The sequence below is a fragment of the Heteronotia binoei genome, chromosome 21 (genome assembly GCF_032191835.1).
Source record: "Heteronotia binoei isolate CCM8104 ecotype False Entrance Well chromosome 21, APGP_CSIRO_Hbin_v1, whole genome shotgun sequence".
NCBI classification, from domain to species: Eukaryota; Metazoa; Chordata; class Lepidosauria; order Squamata; family Gekkonidae; genus Heteronotia; species Heteronotia binoei.
This window is the reverse complement of record NC_083243.1, coordinates 61879523-61893768: the sequence shown is the minus strand read 5'-3', so window position 1 is coordinate 61893768 and position 14246 is coordinate 61879523. Positions and strand designations below refer to the sequence as shown.

Sequence of the window (14246 nt, the reverse complement as noted above, 5' to 3'; positions counted from 1 at the left end):
AGCATAAATTCATAAAATGGACTCTTTCTCAGTGAGCCCACCCAACAAGCGGCAGAAAATCTCTACAGCAGGTGAAGGAGTGGATTTATATGCTACCCTTCACTTGAGGTCTCAGAGTTGCTTACATTCTCCTTCCCTTCCTCTCCCCTCAACAGACACCCTGTGAGGTAGGTGGGGCTGAGAGAACTGCTCTTGAGACAACAGCTCTGCTAAGAACTGTGACTGACCCAAGGTTACCCAGCAGCTGCACGTAGAGGAGTGGAGAATCAAACCCGGTTGTCCCAGATTAGAGTCTGCACATTTAACCACTACCCCGCCCCCCTTTTCAGGCATTGCAGGAGCATCTGCCCAGCATTGCAAATCTGGCTTTCCAGTCCACCCATGTGGGTTTTCCTCTGCACCTCCCTACCAGCCCACTGGCCCTTGCAGTGAGGACATACCAACTCAGAGTTTACCAGCTGCTGTCCTATATAAAGTTTGTGTCCATGGAACCTGGCATTACGTTTTATAACACACACGGCCCAGCTTAACAAAGTGACATTCAAGGCAGATCTGGCCCTCATAACAAATAAGTTTTACACATCTGATCTAGAGCAGCAATACCTGAGGCAGCCATCTCACATGCTTACCAAGCTAGCAAGCTCCATGTATAGAACACTCCAATCATAGTGCTGCAGACTATCACATCATTGGATGCTGAAGCTTCCACTGAGGAAATCTTTAAGATGGCTACATAGTCCTCTATTAAACTTTGTCAGACCCTACAAAATTAATACCCTTGTCCCAGCTGATGCAGTCTTTGGAAGGAGAGTATTACAGCAAATGGTGCACGTAGACTGATTTTCCCTAACTGATATGACAGGAAACAACTGCTTTTGGATATCTGATGTTGATGCCCTCCTGCTCAGAGCAAGAAAGGAACACTGGTACTTACCATGAGGATTCCTTCTATTCTGAGGGAGGACATCTTGTCCCACCATGATATAGGGGGGTGGTGGTGGTAACAAACTGATTTCTCCATGTTAATGTCTTATTTCCTGTCCCAATCAATGTTCCCTCTAAGCTGCAGTCTTGTGAGCAAAAATTCTACTTTGTGAGCTACTGGCGTTAAAGTTGTGAGCTACTGGCATTAAAGTTGTGAGCTACTACATAAATTAATTTGCCCTGGGGCCATTTTTCCTGAGCTAAGACAAAAAGGTGTGAGCTGGAGGCTACAAATCTGTGAGCTAGCTCACACTAACTCAGCTTAGAGGCAACACTGGTCCCAACATGTTTTTTATTTCCTACAATGTTGAATGGTTTACTTAGTATTTTACTATAGATACTACTTCAGGAGTTACCAAAATGAGGAAAGTCTGGAAGAATTTTTGTCCTGCCTCCTGGAAATTACCCATGTCAAGATGCCCTCCCTTCCTGAGAGCAGATGGCTTTAACTGTTTTCAGATATAAACATTTTTATTTCATGTTAGAACAGTTATTTATCTAAGTGCATGAACTCTGATACTATGTGAAAACACTTAAGTAAGCCTCTTCCACAGTGATCCAGCATGTCTAATACTAGTGCTGTGTGGAAGAAGCATGGGAGATATTAATTACTGATTACAAGCTGGAAGAAAATTAACAAAAAGGTAGTTAATGCAGCATTTTGCTATCTGTAATTTACAGGCTAAGGTATGGAAGCACACTGTATTCTAAGAGACATGGCTGGGCACATGATCAGTCAAAAAAGATATGCTCATTTGTCTCGCTAAATGTTAAGTACATAAGAATATAAGAGCATCCCTGCTGAGTCAGACCAATGGTTCATCTAGTCCAGCAAGCTGTTTCCCACAGTAACCAACCAGGTGCCCTCAGAAAGTCTAAAAGCAGAACAAGAAGGTCAAAGCCTCCCCATATCGTTGCTCCCCCACCTCAGCACAGGCATTTAAAGATTTAATTCCTTTGAAAATGGAACTCCCATTTAATCAATGGCTAACAGCCGTTTCTTCTCATTGGCTTTTAACCTAGTATATTAGAATAAGATTACAGATTTTTTTTTTATTTGATTTACATCCCGCTCTACCCACCGAAGCAGGCTCAGATACAAGATGGAGTGATGGATAGTCCTAAATTGTTCACCTATTCTGGTGAGGCAATGCCTACAGTTCAGCAAGTAGCCAGCAAGAGAACCTTTGCTATGCTAAACTTGTCCCTTACTGATGCAGCATCCTTCACTCCTGCTGCTGCTTAAAAACAAAACCTTATAATGAAAAATAACTGCCACCTATATAGTATCTCTTTCAATATTAGGCCAAAGTTAATTCATATATAGTCAACTGAGAATGAACTGAAATCAAATAACTACAAGTGGTGCTCCATGAAAGGAACAGACTACTCTCAGTTCATACTGCAAGATCCTATGCCCACCATTCCCATAAAAACCCTTAGGTATATATAGTGCAGGAAACTGCAATGAGAAGAGAGACTTCTTGTATGAGAACAGCCCTTCCACTTGTATGATATAAATTTGAATCTAAGTCTGCATGTGTCCCTTAAACTAATCAGCCAACCATACCTCACAATGAGGTTGACATTTCCTGCTTTAAATTATATTTGATGAAATTAATTACCAATTCCTTCTTAAAGTATGTTTAGGCTGGAAGCTAGCCTTATCTGTCTTGTACATCTTTCACAACAAGAATTTAATTAATTTTTAATGCAGATATGCCATGCTTAGTATACTTCTTTTCTTTTTAGAATGCATAATATAATCATAATCACTTACAAAAGAAGTTATACTGTGAAGTCTTTTCATTACCAACTACAGTCTTCTGGTAGTTGCTCCCTTGCTTATGGTGGCCAGCTAGAGATCTACTAAAGCCTGATCCATCTCTACAATGGCCCTGTGGAACATGTTTCCCAAGAAGCTCAGAGAGTTACTAGCTTACAAATTTTTAGAAAGCAGCATAAAGCGATTTTATTTGAAAGGGCTTTTAATGGGGTTTAAGCTGCAGCCATTTTTGGGTGGTGGTGGTTGATGATGGGTTATGATTATTTTTAAATCTATGCATTATTTTTAACTGTTATTACGTTTTGCATTCTGCAATTTCAGTTGTGGGGTTAGCCACTTTGCATCCAAGGAAGTAAAACAAGATAAATACACATCCAGTCAATCCTTTGCAGACTGCACTGGCTACTGATAGAGTTCCGGATCCAATTCAAGGTGCTGATTTTAACCTTGAAGGCCTTGAACGGCCAGTGACCAACATACCTGAGGGATCATCTCTACCCATTTGTGCTCCAAGGGGCCTTAAGATTGGCCGATCAATATCAAATGGCAGTTCCCAGCCCAAGAGACATCTATTTATCTTTTCAGGGCCTGACCCCAACCAGATGAAATGAGCTCCCCATTGAGATCAGGACACTGTGGGATTTGTGGCAATTCTGCAGGGCCTGTAAGATGGAGCACTTCTGAAAGGCTTTCAGTTGAGGCAGTAGACGTCTGATAGGATTGGCCCCTTCTGTCTACACTGGTTCAGACCTGCTTAAAAGCTTATCATGCTTGAATTGTCTATTTGAATTCTCAGACTATTTGGTAATTCATATGATCAGATCCAGGGAATAAATAATCACCTTGTGGTTTAATTGATGTAATTTTAATGATGTAACTGATTAAATTTATGTAATTTTAATGAATTTTAAAGATAATTACCGTATTTTTCGGACTATAAGACGCACTTTTCCCCCCAAAAAAAGTGGGGGGGGAAGTGTGTGCGTCTTATGGTCCGAAGGTACGTACCTTGGGGGGGGGGCGATCTGCTGCCTCTTCCTCCGATCCGGCGCTTCCCCCCGCGCCTGCCTGGCTCCATCTTTGCATCGGCCTTGAATCACTCCCGGGCCTCCCGTCACCTCTAGGAGATTCACGAGCAGCGCTTTGGTGCTCGTTAAGGTCCCTGTGCCATACTGCGTTTGTTGATGGGGGTGGGCTAAGTCATCCTCCCTCTGCTCTACCCCCGTTTGCTCTGTTGGCTCTATCTGCGCCACCTTCATCACTTTCGGGGTGTGGATCCCCCAGTGGGGTGGGCTCCCGACTCCCTCCGCCGGCTGTTTCTGATAGCCCTGCGCCCCCTCTTTCATTTGATATTGAGGGTGCCACCCTCCCGCCGGGAGATGCCGCAAAATGAGCCCCCTTGAGCCTTATGGCGGCAGGGCTTGGGGGAAGCGAGCTAGACTGCTGTTCTTTTGAGGGGTTATAGAGTGTTTTGAGCCCGTCCCTGTGGCATCGGTCCCATCATTGTGGGACCCAGGGGGCCGGCGCGGCGGCCCGCGGAAGCAGCCTGTCAGTCACTTCCGGGTTCCTGTCCTGCATCTCGACCTGTGTTATTAAGTTTAAATAAAGAATGGGACTTTAACCTCCTTTCTGGAAAACACTCATTGTGCTCTATGCACTCCATAATTAAAAGATCAGGCATACAATGCAAAATTAAGCATGGTGGCTATATGCAAAGAGGACAAGATACACTCATTTTAACACAAGTGATACAGCAGGCACACAAGGTCAGCAGCAATGCCTCATAATGTTGCACAAAGATCAATTTCAGGACTACACATCTGCTACGATTCAACAAAGTAATGTAAACTCTGGTGTAGATGCCCTGGAATATTTCCACTGATGGAAGGGATTTTTTTCAGCAGATCTTCCTCATGTCCTCTGTCCACCTACAACCCAAAATGCATCCAGAAATGTTCCAGAATGATAGGAAGAGTAAGAATGAGACTAATAGAACTGAGTTTGAGTGTAGAAACAAAGACTCACTGGAAGATATTATGCGGCAGATCCCTATGGGGATGAGTGACCACATGTCTGTCTTGAAACACATTATTACAGATATTCACTGTAAGCAATGAAACATACAGAACAGTCACATGATACTGCCTACCTTTTTATATCCTGTCCCTTTTGTTTTGATGCAGGAGATTCTCCTCCATTAAGAATCTGTTCCAGATTTTTTGTTTCCACTGAGCCATTTGGTTCTGAACTGGAAAGCCCAAGTAAAGACCTCACTCTCTGTGACCGTACATCCAATATTGTATCTGTATAGCCTACTTCCTGAAGATACCTATCAAATAATAATGAAAAGATTATCTCCACAAAGAAAAAAAAGACAAGACATCCATATTAAAGGGCAGAAAAAATGCCATCAAATGGTTATTAAGGATCTCCCCAAACCTTTATGTACTCCTCATAATTTACCTTATGTAATACTTTAAAAAAACTTTACGTCATTCACTACATCAAATAGTCAGTATATTCTAGTAAGAAAATGGAAGATTTGTTTCACTTACTGTGAATCTCCCTTCTCAGTGGTCCTAGGGTGCGGGAGTCTAGACCTATCAAAGTAGCTCTTCCCTGGAGGCAGGCAGAGGAGTCACTAGCAATTTTGATCCCTAAAGGGAGGAGCTTCTCGCCTCAGCTCCTAATCCAAAGCAGTCAACTTTTCATTCACAAGAATCACAACAAAACACACAAGGAAAAAAGGACAACAAGCAACAGTTAAAAAGAAAAAACAAAGGAGCGCACAGCAGAGAATTGGTAGAAAAACCAAGAGCTGAAGCTCAAACAGAAGATCTACAGGTATCCCAGCAACAGAATTTAGACCTCTGGGGCATGAGCAGCATATCTTGACTAGGCCACAGGCAATTCAGAAGGACCAGCTCTACCCCTGGGTGGGAAGAGTCTGTCCCAACCCAAGACCACTGAGAATGGAGATTCACAGTAAGTGAAACAAACCTTCCATTCTCCAGTTGTCTAGAGTGGGACAGTCTAGACCTATGAGATATAGAGCAGCAATATGCCCTTGGGATGGGAAGAGATCAAATCTTAGCCTGAAAGGGTATGCTGTAAAGCCCTTTACCAAAGGCTGCCTCAGTAGAGGCTGCCTTTCAATATGGTTGTGTTTGGTAAAGGAATTAACTGACTTCCAGGTGGCTGCAAAAAAGACAACCTCTAAGGAACGGAAAGCCTGCTATATCACCAAAGTAACCGCTCCCCCTTAAGGAGTGAGCTGTTACTCCCAACAGAGGATCTAGGCCTTACATGCAAAAAAAAAAAAGCACCCTCTGACTTATGCTAATGGTGGAGGTAGAAACCTCCTTCCCCATTAAGTTCTTCCTAAAGGATACAGAGTCTGACTTGTGAAAGGATTTTAGTCCAGTCCAAATAAAAGCTCAGTGCTCAAACTAACATCTTTAGCTGAGGATGGAGGAGGGGCCCCGATGAAGAACGTTCTTCCTGACTAAAAAGAGCCGTGCTTCCTCAGTTGATAGCCTCACCAGGTCCTGAAATCAAGAATGGAATGGCCAAAAAGCAGCTATGAGTATTACTTCTGCCGTTACATTGATGAGGAGGAGGAGATTGGTTTTATACGCCACCCTTCACTCAGTTTCAGAGCAGCTTACAAACTCCTTTCCCTTCCTCTCCCCACAACAGACACCCTATGAGGTGGGTGGGGCTGAGAGAGCTCTTTTGAGAACTGCTCTTGAGAGAGGAGCTATTTCAAGAACTGTGACTGACCCAGTTGAATTAGTTGAGTGGGAGGGAAGACTTGATGTTACCCGCCCTAAGCCTACGTTGGGAATGGCAGAATATAAATTTAATTAATAAATAAGACATACAGAAGTTGATCCGGCCAATCTCAGTTTAGAGCAGCTACTCCTATAGTCAGAAGACGCCTCTTTCTTGCTGAGAATCTGAGCACCTGATGGTTGATCTCTGATGTGAAAAAATCCATCTGTACTGTGCCAAACCTGCAGCAGATCTGGAGGAAGCTCTCCATGTTCAGCACTTCTTCTGATTGATTCAGAGACTTCTGGTTGACTCAGTCTTCCGAGGTTCCCCATATGGACAGCTTTGAGACCCTGTGAGGGGTGGTCTCTGCCCATAATAGAATCTGTGTTGTCTCTGAATAGAGTGCGCTGGATTTTGTACTGGCCTGATGATTTATATAGTATTGTCTATGTGTGCAATGATGACCTTCTTGATCAAGATCTTGGAATGCTATTAGATCCCACCTGATCTCTCTGAGCTCCAAATGATGTTCTCACAGGTCTCTTCCTGGGACTAGAGTCCTTGAGCCACCCTCCCTTGGGAGGAGGAGAAGAACCATAGATTTATACCCCACCCTTCTCTCTGAATCAGAATCTCAGAGCAGCTTATAATCTCCTTTATCTTCTTCCCCCACAACAGACACCCTGTGAGGTGGGTGGGGTTGAGAGAGCTATCACAGAAGCTGCCCTTTCAAAGACAACTCCTGCAAGAGCTATGGCTGACCCAAGGCCATTCCAGCAGCTGCAAGTGGAGAAGTGGGGAATCAAACCCGGTTCTCCCAGATAAGAGTTCACACACTTAACCACTACGCCAAATTGGCTCTCACCCTGAAGGCTGGCATCCATGGTCAACAGAATCCTATTTGGTTTCCTGATTCTAGATTCTAGGAGTCTGGATGGTGAAACCACCACTGAAAATTCTGAAGGAGATGGTCTGTCAGCTTGATCTTCTTGTGTCTTTTGTGGGCTATCATGTCCTAGAAGAGAAGAAGCGGCCTCTGGAGAGGGCAAGTGTAGAATCTTGCCCATGGAATCAAATCCTGGCAGGAGACTAGCATCCCCAAAGGCCTTGCCAGAAGCATGACCTCCACATGAGATTACTGGATAATTTCACACACCAAAGAGATTTTTCCCCTCCTTTTCTGGGACAGGACGACTTGATCCTGAATAGTGTCTATGACTACACTCAGGTGCACAACTGCTGGGTGAGTAGCAGACAGCTCTTCTCCCTGTTGGTCATGAAGCTGTGGTCTCATAAGCAAGACATTGTCCACATCATCACCCCTTGTAGGAATGAGGAAGAACTGATGAGGATGTCATCCAGCTATGGAAATACACAAATGCCCTAGATTCTGAGAAGAGCTATGAGTGTGATCAGTAACTTTGTAAAGACTCTTGGAGCAGTCTTAAGCCCAAAGGGTAGGGCCTGATACTGGAAATGTCTCCCTCTCTAGGCAAAGCAAAAGAACTTCTGATGAGCATCCCAAGTAGCTATATAAAAGTAGGCTTCTGAGAGATCTACTGATGCCAGAAAGTTCTTCTTTTGAATCAAGGAAATTATAGATTTTAGAGTTTCCATTCAGGTTTTTTTTTGATCCAGCGATTTAGCTATTTCAGGTCTAGAATGGTCTTCATGTCCCCATTCTTCTTCAAAACAATGTGTTTACTTATTAATTAAATTATATTTGTTAGGCTGCTCTTCCTGTGAGCAGGGCTCAAGGGGCTTACATTAGGGGCATTTGTGAAGATTCAATGAAGATTCAGTAGACTCCTGATGTCTTTCAGTTCTCTGGGATCAGTTCTATGCTCCAATGTCCAACAGATGTTGGATAGCCAGAAGCAGATTTTATTTGGGCATTTACTGGTTGGGACTTGGATGAATCTGTCACAAGGGAAGGCTTGAAGTTCCAGGAAGTAGACATGTGTGACTGTGTCCAGAACCCACCAGTCACTGATGGACAAATCCCAACAATCTGTGAATACTGAAGTCAACCTCCAATGTTTAGTGGGACTAGATGGCTGCTGGAGTCACACAGAAGAGCACTTCTTTGGTCTTCAAACACTGGTTGTTAGATCTGGGGAAAGAGAAGCTGCGTGCTCCAGAACATTCGGGCCACCAACAGCTTTTGGGGGGTCTGGAAGGTCAAAAGATGGTATCTTGATATCAAAAAAAGAATGGAAATGCTTCTTTGGTTTACTTTCTTTCTTATGTATGGATAATGCCTTTATTATCTTTATCTTCTATCAAGTACCAATCCATCCATACCATTGCTTCCCAAAATGACACCCTGAAGTGGACGCTAGTCACTTTACCGTAGCAAGTAGGACCAACTTCCCAGTTCTGTAGCCAGGTGGTGTGCCTAGATGTGTCATTGGATGTCGAAGCTCTAGCTGATAGCTGGATCACATCCAGAGATGTGTCTGAAGAAAGTACTGCCACTAGGGCAATCTTCTTTAGTTTGTCTTTCAAGTCTTTGAGAATCTCGTCTGCCATAGAAAGATCTAAAGTCCAGGAACAGACTGCTCTGGAAAATAGGGAATTTGCTGTAGAGGTCCTTACAGCAGCTGAGGAGGCCTCAAAGTTCTTACATAATAACTGATCTATCCACTTATCACAAGACCATCCAATTCTGCTGGAATGATAGTTAAAACAGAAGCTGATAACAGGTGCACCTACTACAGGAAGTTTGAGGTTCTGGAGCCTCTGGTACCAATAAGTAAAAGTGAGAGATGATCGGATGGTTGGTTTTGATTCTTGCTAGCGCTTCCCACTGGGACTCAACTGTCGAAGACTGATGGAAAAGAAATCCCAAGGGAGGGAGACCCTCTTCCCCTTGGGGAAAAGCCCAAGGGTCTAGAAGGTTCTAGTTCTACTTCTTTCTTTCTATATGGGATCTCCAGGATGTGGAGGACCTTAGAAAGCAGCTTAGGGAAGACATCTTGCAGCAAGGGACTGATTACCAACAGCTTCTCCTTTTCTGACAGTTCTCCTTCCTTCTCCCTTGGGAAAGAAGACTCAGAGGAATCAGAATTATAAGAATCCTGGCCCATTAGGGGGTTTGGATCTTTATAGGAATTCTTAGATGGAACCTCTTTTTGTTTCTCAGGGTGAAGGGGAGAATAAGGAATCCTGACTTCCTCCCTCATGCTGGACCCAGAACTGGAGGGTGAGTGAGGCCTACCTGTTCAAGGGCCTAGCAGAATCACGCAAGCTGTATATTGCCTTCAAAAGGGAGACTTTAATCTTCCTTTGCATCTCTCCCTTGATCCAGGCTAGCAGGTTAGCATGAGCATTATCACCCAAGACGTTTGGAGCAGAGGCTTCTGCCATCTTCGATCCGTGGGATGAGCCATGGGCAAAGGCAAGAAAGGGAGCGGGATGAAGGTCTAGGCTGAAAGCCAAACTCTCCTGAGGTACATGCTCAAAAAGGCCTGCCTATGCCTCCATTCCAACCTTTAAAAAACAACAGCTGTATATCCTAGATAGAAAGAATTGGGGGGGGAGAGACTGGGGACACCATCAACCTGCTCACCCCTGCACCTGGTTCACCAGCCTTACTTAGAGAGCATCATCCCAGTTGTGAGGCACTCCAAGGCCCTGTCATAAATCCAGTGGTTGCAGAAGAGGTAAGCACAGTTCCTGACACAGCAGCCGCTAACACTTCACGGGTCTTGGAGTGACCAGGGATGCTCCTAACCCAAAGATTACAAGCAGCTATCCCTACTTCCAAGGAGTTCTGCCTTGGGGAGAGGAAGGGGTGGATCACGCCTGGGCAAGCTACCTGCACCAGCAGGCTCAATGGGCCGTTGGAGCTCCTGCTAGTCAGCCTCTTCTACTTCAGAGTAAGGGCCCTGAAGCCACAGTGCGATCTTCCCCACTGAGGGGGGAGGGTGCTTGAAGAGGCAAGAAAAACCCCACTCAGCCAGTCTATGCCATGCCACACGGCCACTAACTCCCTTCAATCCCCAGGCCTACTGATCCAGAAAGGAGAGGGGGGAAAGAGAGGGTGAGGAGAGAGAAATAAGAATGAAAGGAACAAACAAATACAAAAAACCCCAAAGCAACACACAAATTGCTGGCTAAAGGGATGGCTGAGCTCAAAAAGAAGCTCAGCCAGTGATGTATAACTACCCTGAAGGCAGAGCCAAGACTGGGAGGGCCAATATCCACTGAGGGATCAAAATTGCCAGTGATCCTGCCTGCCTCCAGGGAGGGGTTACTTCCCATAGGTCTAGACTGGCCTACACTGGACCACTGGAAAAAGAAGAATTTTAGATTACTTGGTCCTACAAACTGGTTGGGTTCAATGATCGGTCACAATGGGAAAGTGTGGATTTTTACCAATTTCTTCTTACACAGCAATCTGTTCTAATCCGGTGGATGCTGATTCTCAGAGTCATGGGACCTGCATGACAAACAGCCACATGAGTTGAGGGGGGATACCGTGGAAAAGGAAGGAAACTTTGCACCACTCTTTCTCACTGTGGCACTCCAACTGGCATGGCAGTTTTTCCATACATCAATAATCAACTTCCAGGGGACAGAAGGACAGCTCAGAAAAGTGGAGCAAAATGATAACCTACATCTGCAAGCACTTTCTGCTGACAAATTGCTTGATCCAACCCAATGAATTCTTCCTAGCTTCTGCTACCATCAGACTGCCTAAAAATACAAGAACATGTAAAAAGAAAAGAAAAACAGCATGCAGGTGTAACACTTACTGTCTTAATAACTGCCTGCCTTGTTTCCAAGTTAGCTGACTATTATGAGGTATTGTAGGAACCTCTGTATCTTTGGTTTCTTCTGAAATACAAAGAAAGACACTTCTGTCACACGAGAAGAGAACTGAGTAACTAGCCACATGTCATGTTGTACCTTTAACTATCTCATATTATCAAATATCAAAAATTAATCAGTCTGCAGAAAGTGAGAACCATGCAATAAAAACCACAATGGACATCAACTCACTTTTCGTTTTAACTGTGGCTTTATTAAAACATAAAAAGATTGAGACTGCAAAGAAAGCTCACTCAAGGGAGAAGAACAATTTAAACAAAACATGATAGATGCAAAGAGATTACCTGATTCAAAAGTTGGCATTTTCAAGTCACCTTGGTTCAATTCTGTGCCATATTTTAGTTTATGATACTTTGCCCTTCAAATTTAAGCACATATTTATTAGCAAAAAGACATCACCATTTACTAATACTGTGTTTTCACAATACAAATTAGGATGTGTTTACTAGATCAGTATACAGTTATCTTTCACCTTTACAACATGTACTGTTTTGATGCAATATGTAATGAAATTTCTGGCTTAAAAAAAAAAACCCTACAAATGTACAACTGAAGTATACGCCTTATCTCCTCTGCCTCCAGCTGAAAAACTATGCATTTGGCCAGCAAAATTATGCTCAAGTATTAACCAAGTGGAGGGAAAGTAACAGATACAAGTAAGTTGAATTAGTCAGTCTTTTCCTGAAACATACAGGAAATTTTAATTAATTTAGTAAATGACTGAATAAAAGTAATGGACTGACGTGCTGAGGTACAATCCAGATTCAATCAGTATGAAAAGGAGGAAATGTTCTCATAAAACAAATGGTTTCACAGTATATTTTCTGACTTGAATTGACAGCTAAGTAATAGCTGCTTTTCTATTTTGTTCCCATTACTTCAAAAGATGCTTGCTGAGCTGGTTAATTGGGAAGTTAAGTAGTTGGACACTGTTCGAAAGCGAAACTATAGAATCCTTAAATGCTAATCACAGTTGCCTGGATTGTTCACATTACATTCTCACCAACATTAATTATGCTGCAAAACAGCACATTCTGTTGCCCATACCCATTAAGCTTTTGCATTTTTATTGTTACTCATTTATAAATTGGTTGAACTGTTTTATTACAAAAACTAGCTTTCTCCCAGTTACAACTCTTTCTAAATTTATACTGAAATTATGAAATATCTTTCCCATTTGTTTTCTAATGTACAACTTTTTACAAATCTTAGTGCCATTAAATACTGTTATGTTGCTTTGTGACTGCCATGATCACTTTATCTCTCCAGCAAAATTCTTAAGCCTGAAACTTTCATAAGTTACCTTACTTGTAACTGAAAAATCACATCACTGAAAATTTAAATGTGGTGCCCATACATACGCAGACAACTTCACTTCGTGCTAACCTCAGAGTCCTTGGCAAGTTAATTTTTTTTTTAAAAAAAAGAATCTTATCCAAGGCTGAAAACATTGTGCAGACTAAAAAGTGCCATTCTGCACAAGCTTTAGCTTCAAATAGTACATTTTTCACAGGGGAGGGGGAATCAGGAAATAGCAATAGGTTTTAAAATGGGAAAGGGGATCTTTCTAATGCTTTCTATAATACAACCAAAAGCTGGGATTCTTTCTAGCAAAAATTCTCAAACAGCAATAAACCACCATTGTTTAGTTTGCTGTTCTCTGAGAGTTCTTGTTAGATGGAATCCCAACTTTTATTATAGTTTTCAAACTCTCATGACATAAAATGTATGATGGAAAAAAACTGATGAAGCTGTTTTTAATATGGGACAAGTTACCAATTCCTGTAAGGTACTTCAATTGCCAGAAGACAGCAGTCATGGGATATATTCATTATTACAAATGGGACTGTCAAAACTGGAGAGCACACAGTTAACTGAGGAAGTTCTAACTTGTTTCACATTTTCATATATAGTTTTCTCATCTGAAAAAAATGTAATGCTTACCTTTCTTGTTTTAATGCATATTCTAACATTTTTATTCTTCTTACTAAATCCTTCTTCAAGTTTTCTTGACCCTTTCTTTCCCCTTGCAAAAATGCTATCCGTGCCTGAAAATATAAAATAGATTTTTTTAAAATTTAAGTTTCCAATATACACATTTAAATTTAAGTCCAGCAGCACCTTAGAAACAAAAAAGAGTTTCAGGGTATAAAATTTCAAAAAGTCAAAACTGCATTTGTCAGACACATTGTATCCATATAGCCTTCACAAAAACATCAAGAATTTTTAATGTATATGGACAAAATAATAAAATCAAACAATATATTATCTTCGTGCAATTAAGTTGTGACTTCACAATGAACTGGTATGCTTGGTTTCTTGTTATTAATTTGCCATCAACTTTAATCAATGGAAATAAAAAGCAGATTAAAAATGAAGTCAAAGCAGTTGAAAATGAAAAACAGGCTTTGTATTTTATTCTTGACTGCTAATCAATGCCAGTATCAATTTCCAACACAAGGGTTGCCTCTTAGTAAGAGAGACTCAACAGCGCGAGCCTATGTACTTATTCCAGCGGGTTTACTCAAGGGTAACTCTACACAGCATTGCACAGCTGGTCTGTTAAAAATACTATTTGTTTGTATAGTCAACATGGTCACACTAGCAGCATCATGCCCACTTTTTTCCCCCAGTAGAAAACTGTTGACACTCACTGAAATCCTAAGAAGAATTACTTTAGTCTAAGCACGTTGAAATCAATTTTACAAAGCTAAAGAACCAAACGTTCCAGCAGAATTTAACTCCTGTCCACATAATTTGCTGACATACCTCAGCTTCACTGTCACTCTCCAATGCATCATTTGCTAATTCCACATCAGTTTGGTGATTACAATATCCCTTTCCACCATGTGAGAGGAGATGC

General features: G+C 42.2%; 1 protein-coding gene across 4 annotated transcripts in view; it reads right to left on the bottom strand.

The window, feature by feature from the left end:
* The window catches only part of STRN3 (striatin 3), an 80089-nt gene that overhangs the window by 43655 nt on the left and 22188 nt on the right, over positions 1 to 14246 (bottom strand). For all 4 annotated transcript variants that reach the window (XM_060261433.1, XM_060261435.1, XM_060261434.1 and 1 more), the window contains exons 2-5: positions 13328 to 13431; positions 11668 to 11741; positions 11308 to 11389; positions 4920 to 5099 (exon numbers count right to left, since the gene is read on the bottom strand). In XM_060261433.1, the coding sequence (XP_060117416.1) occupies positions 4920 to 5099; positions 11308 to 11389; positions 11668 to 11741; positions 13328 to 13431 (440 nt within the window). The remainder of the gene's footprint in view (positions 1 to 4919; positions 5100 to 11307; positions 11390 to 11667; positions 11742 to 13327; positions 13432 to 14246) is intronic.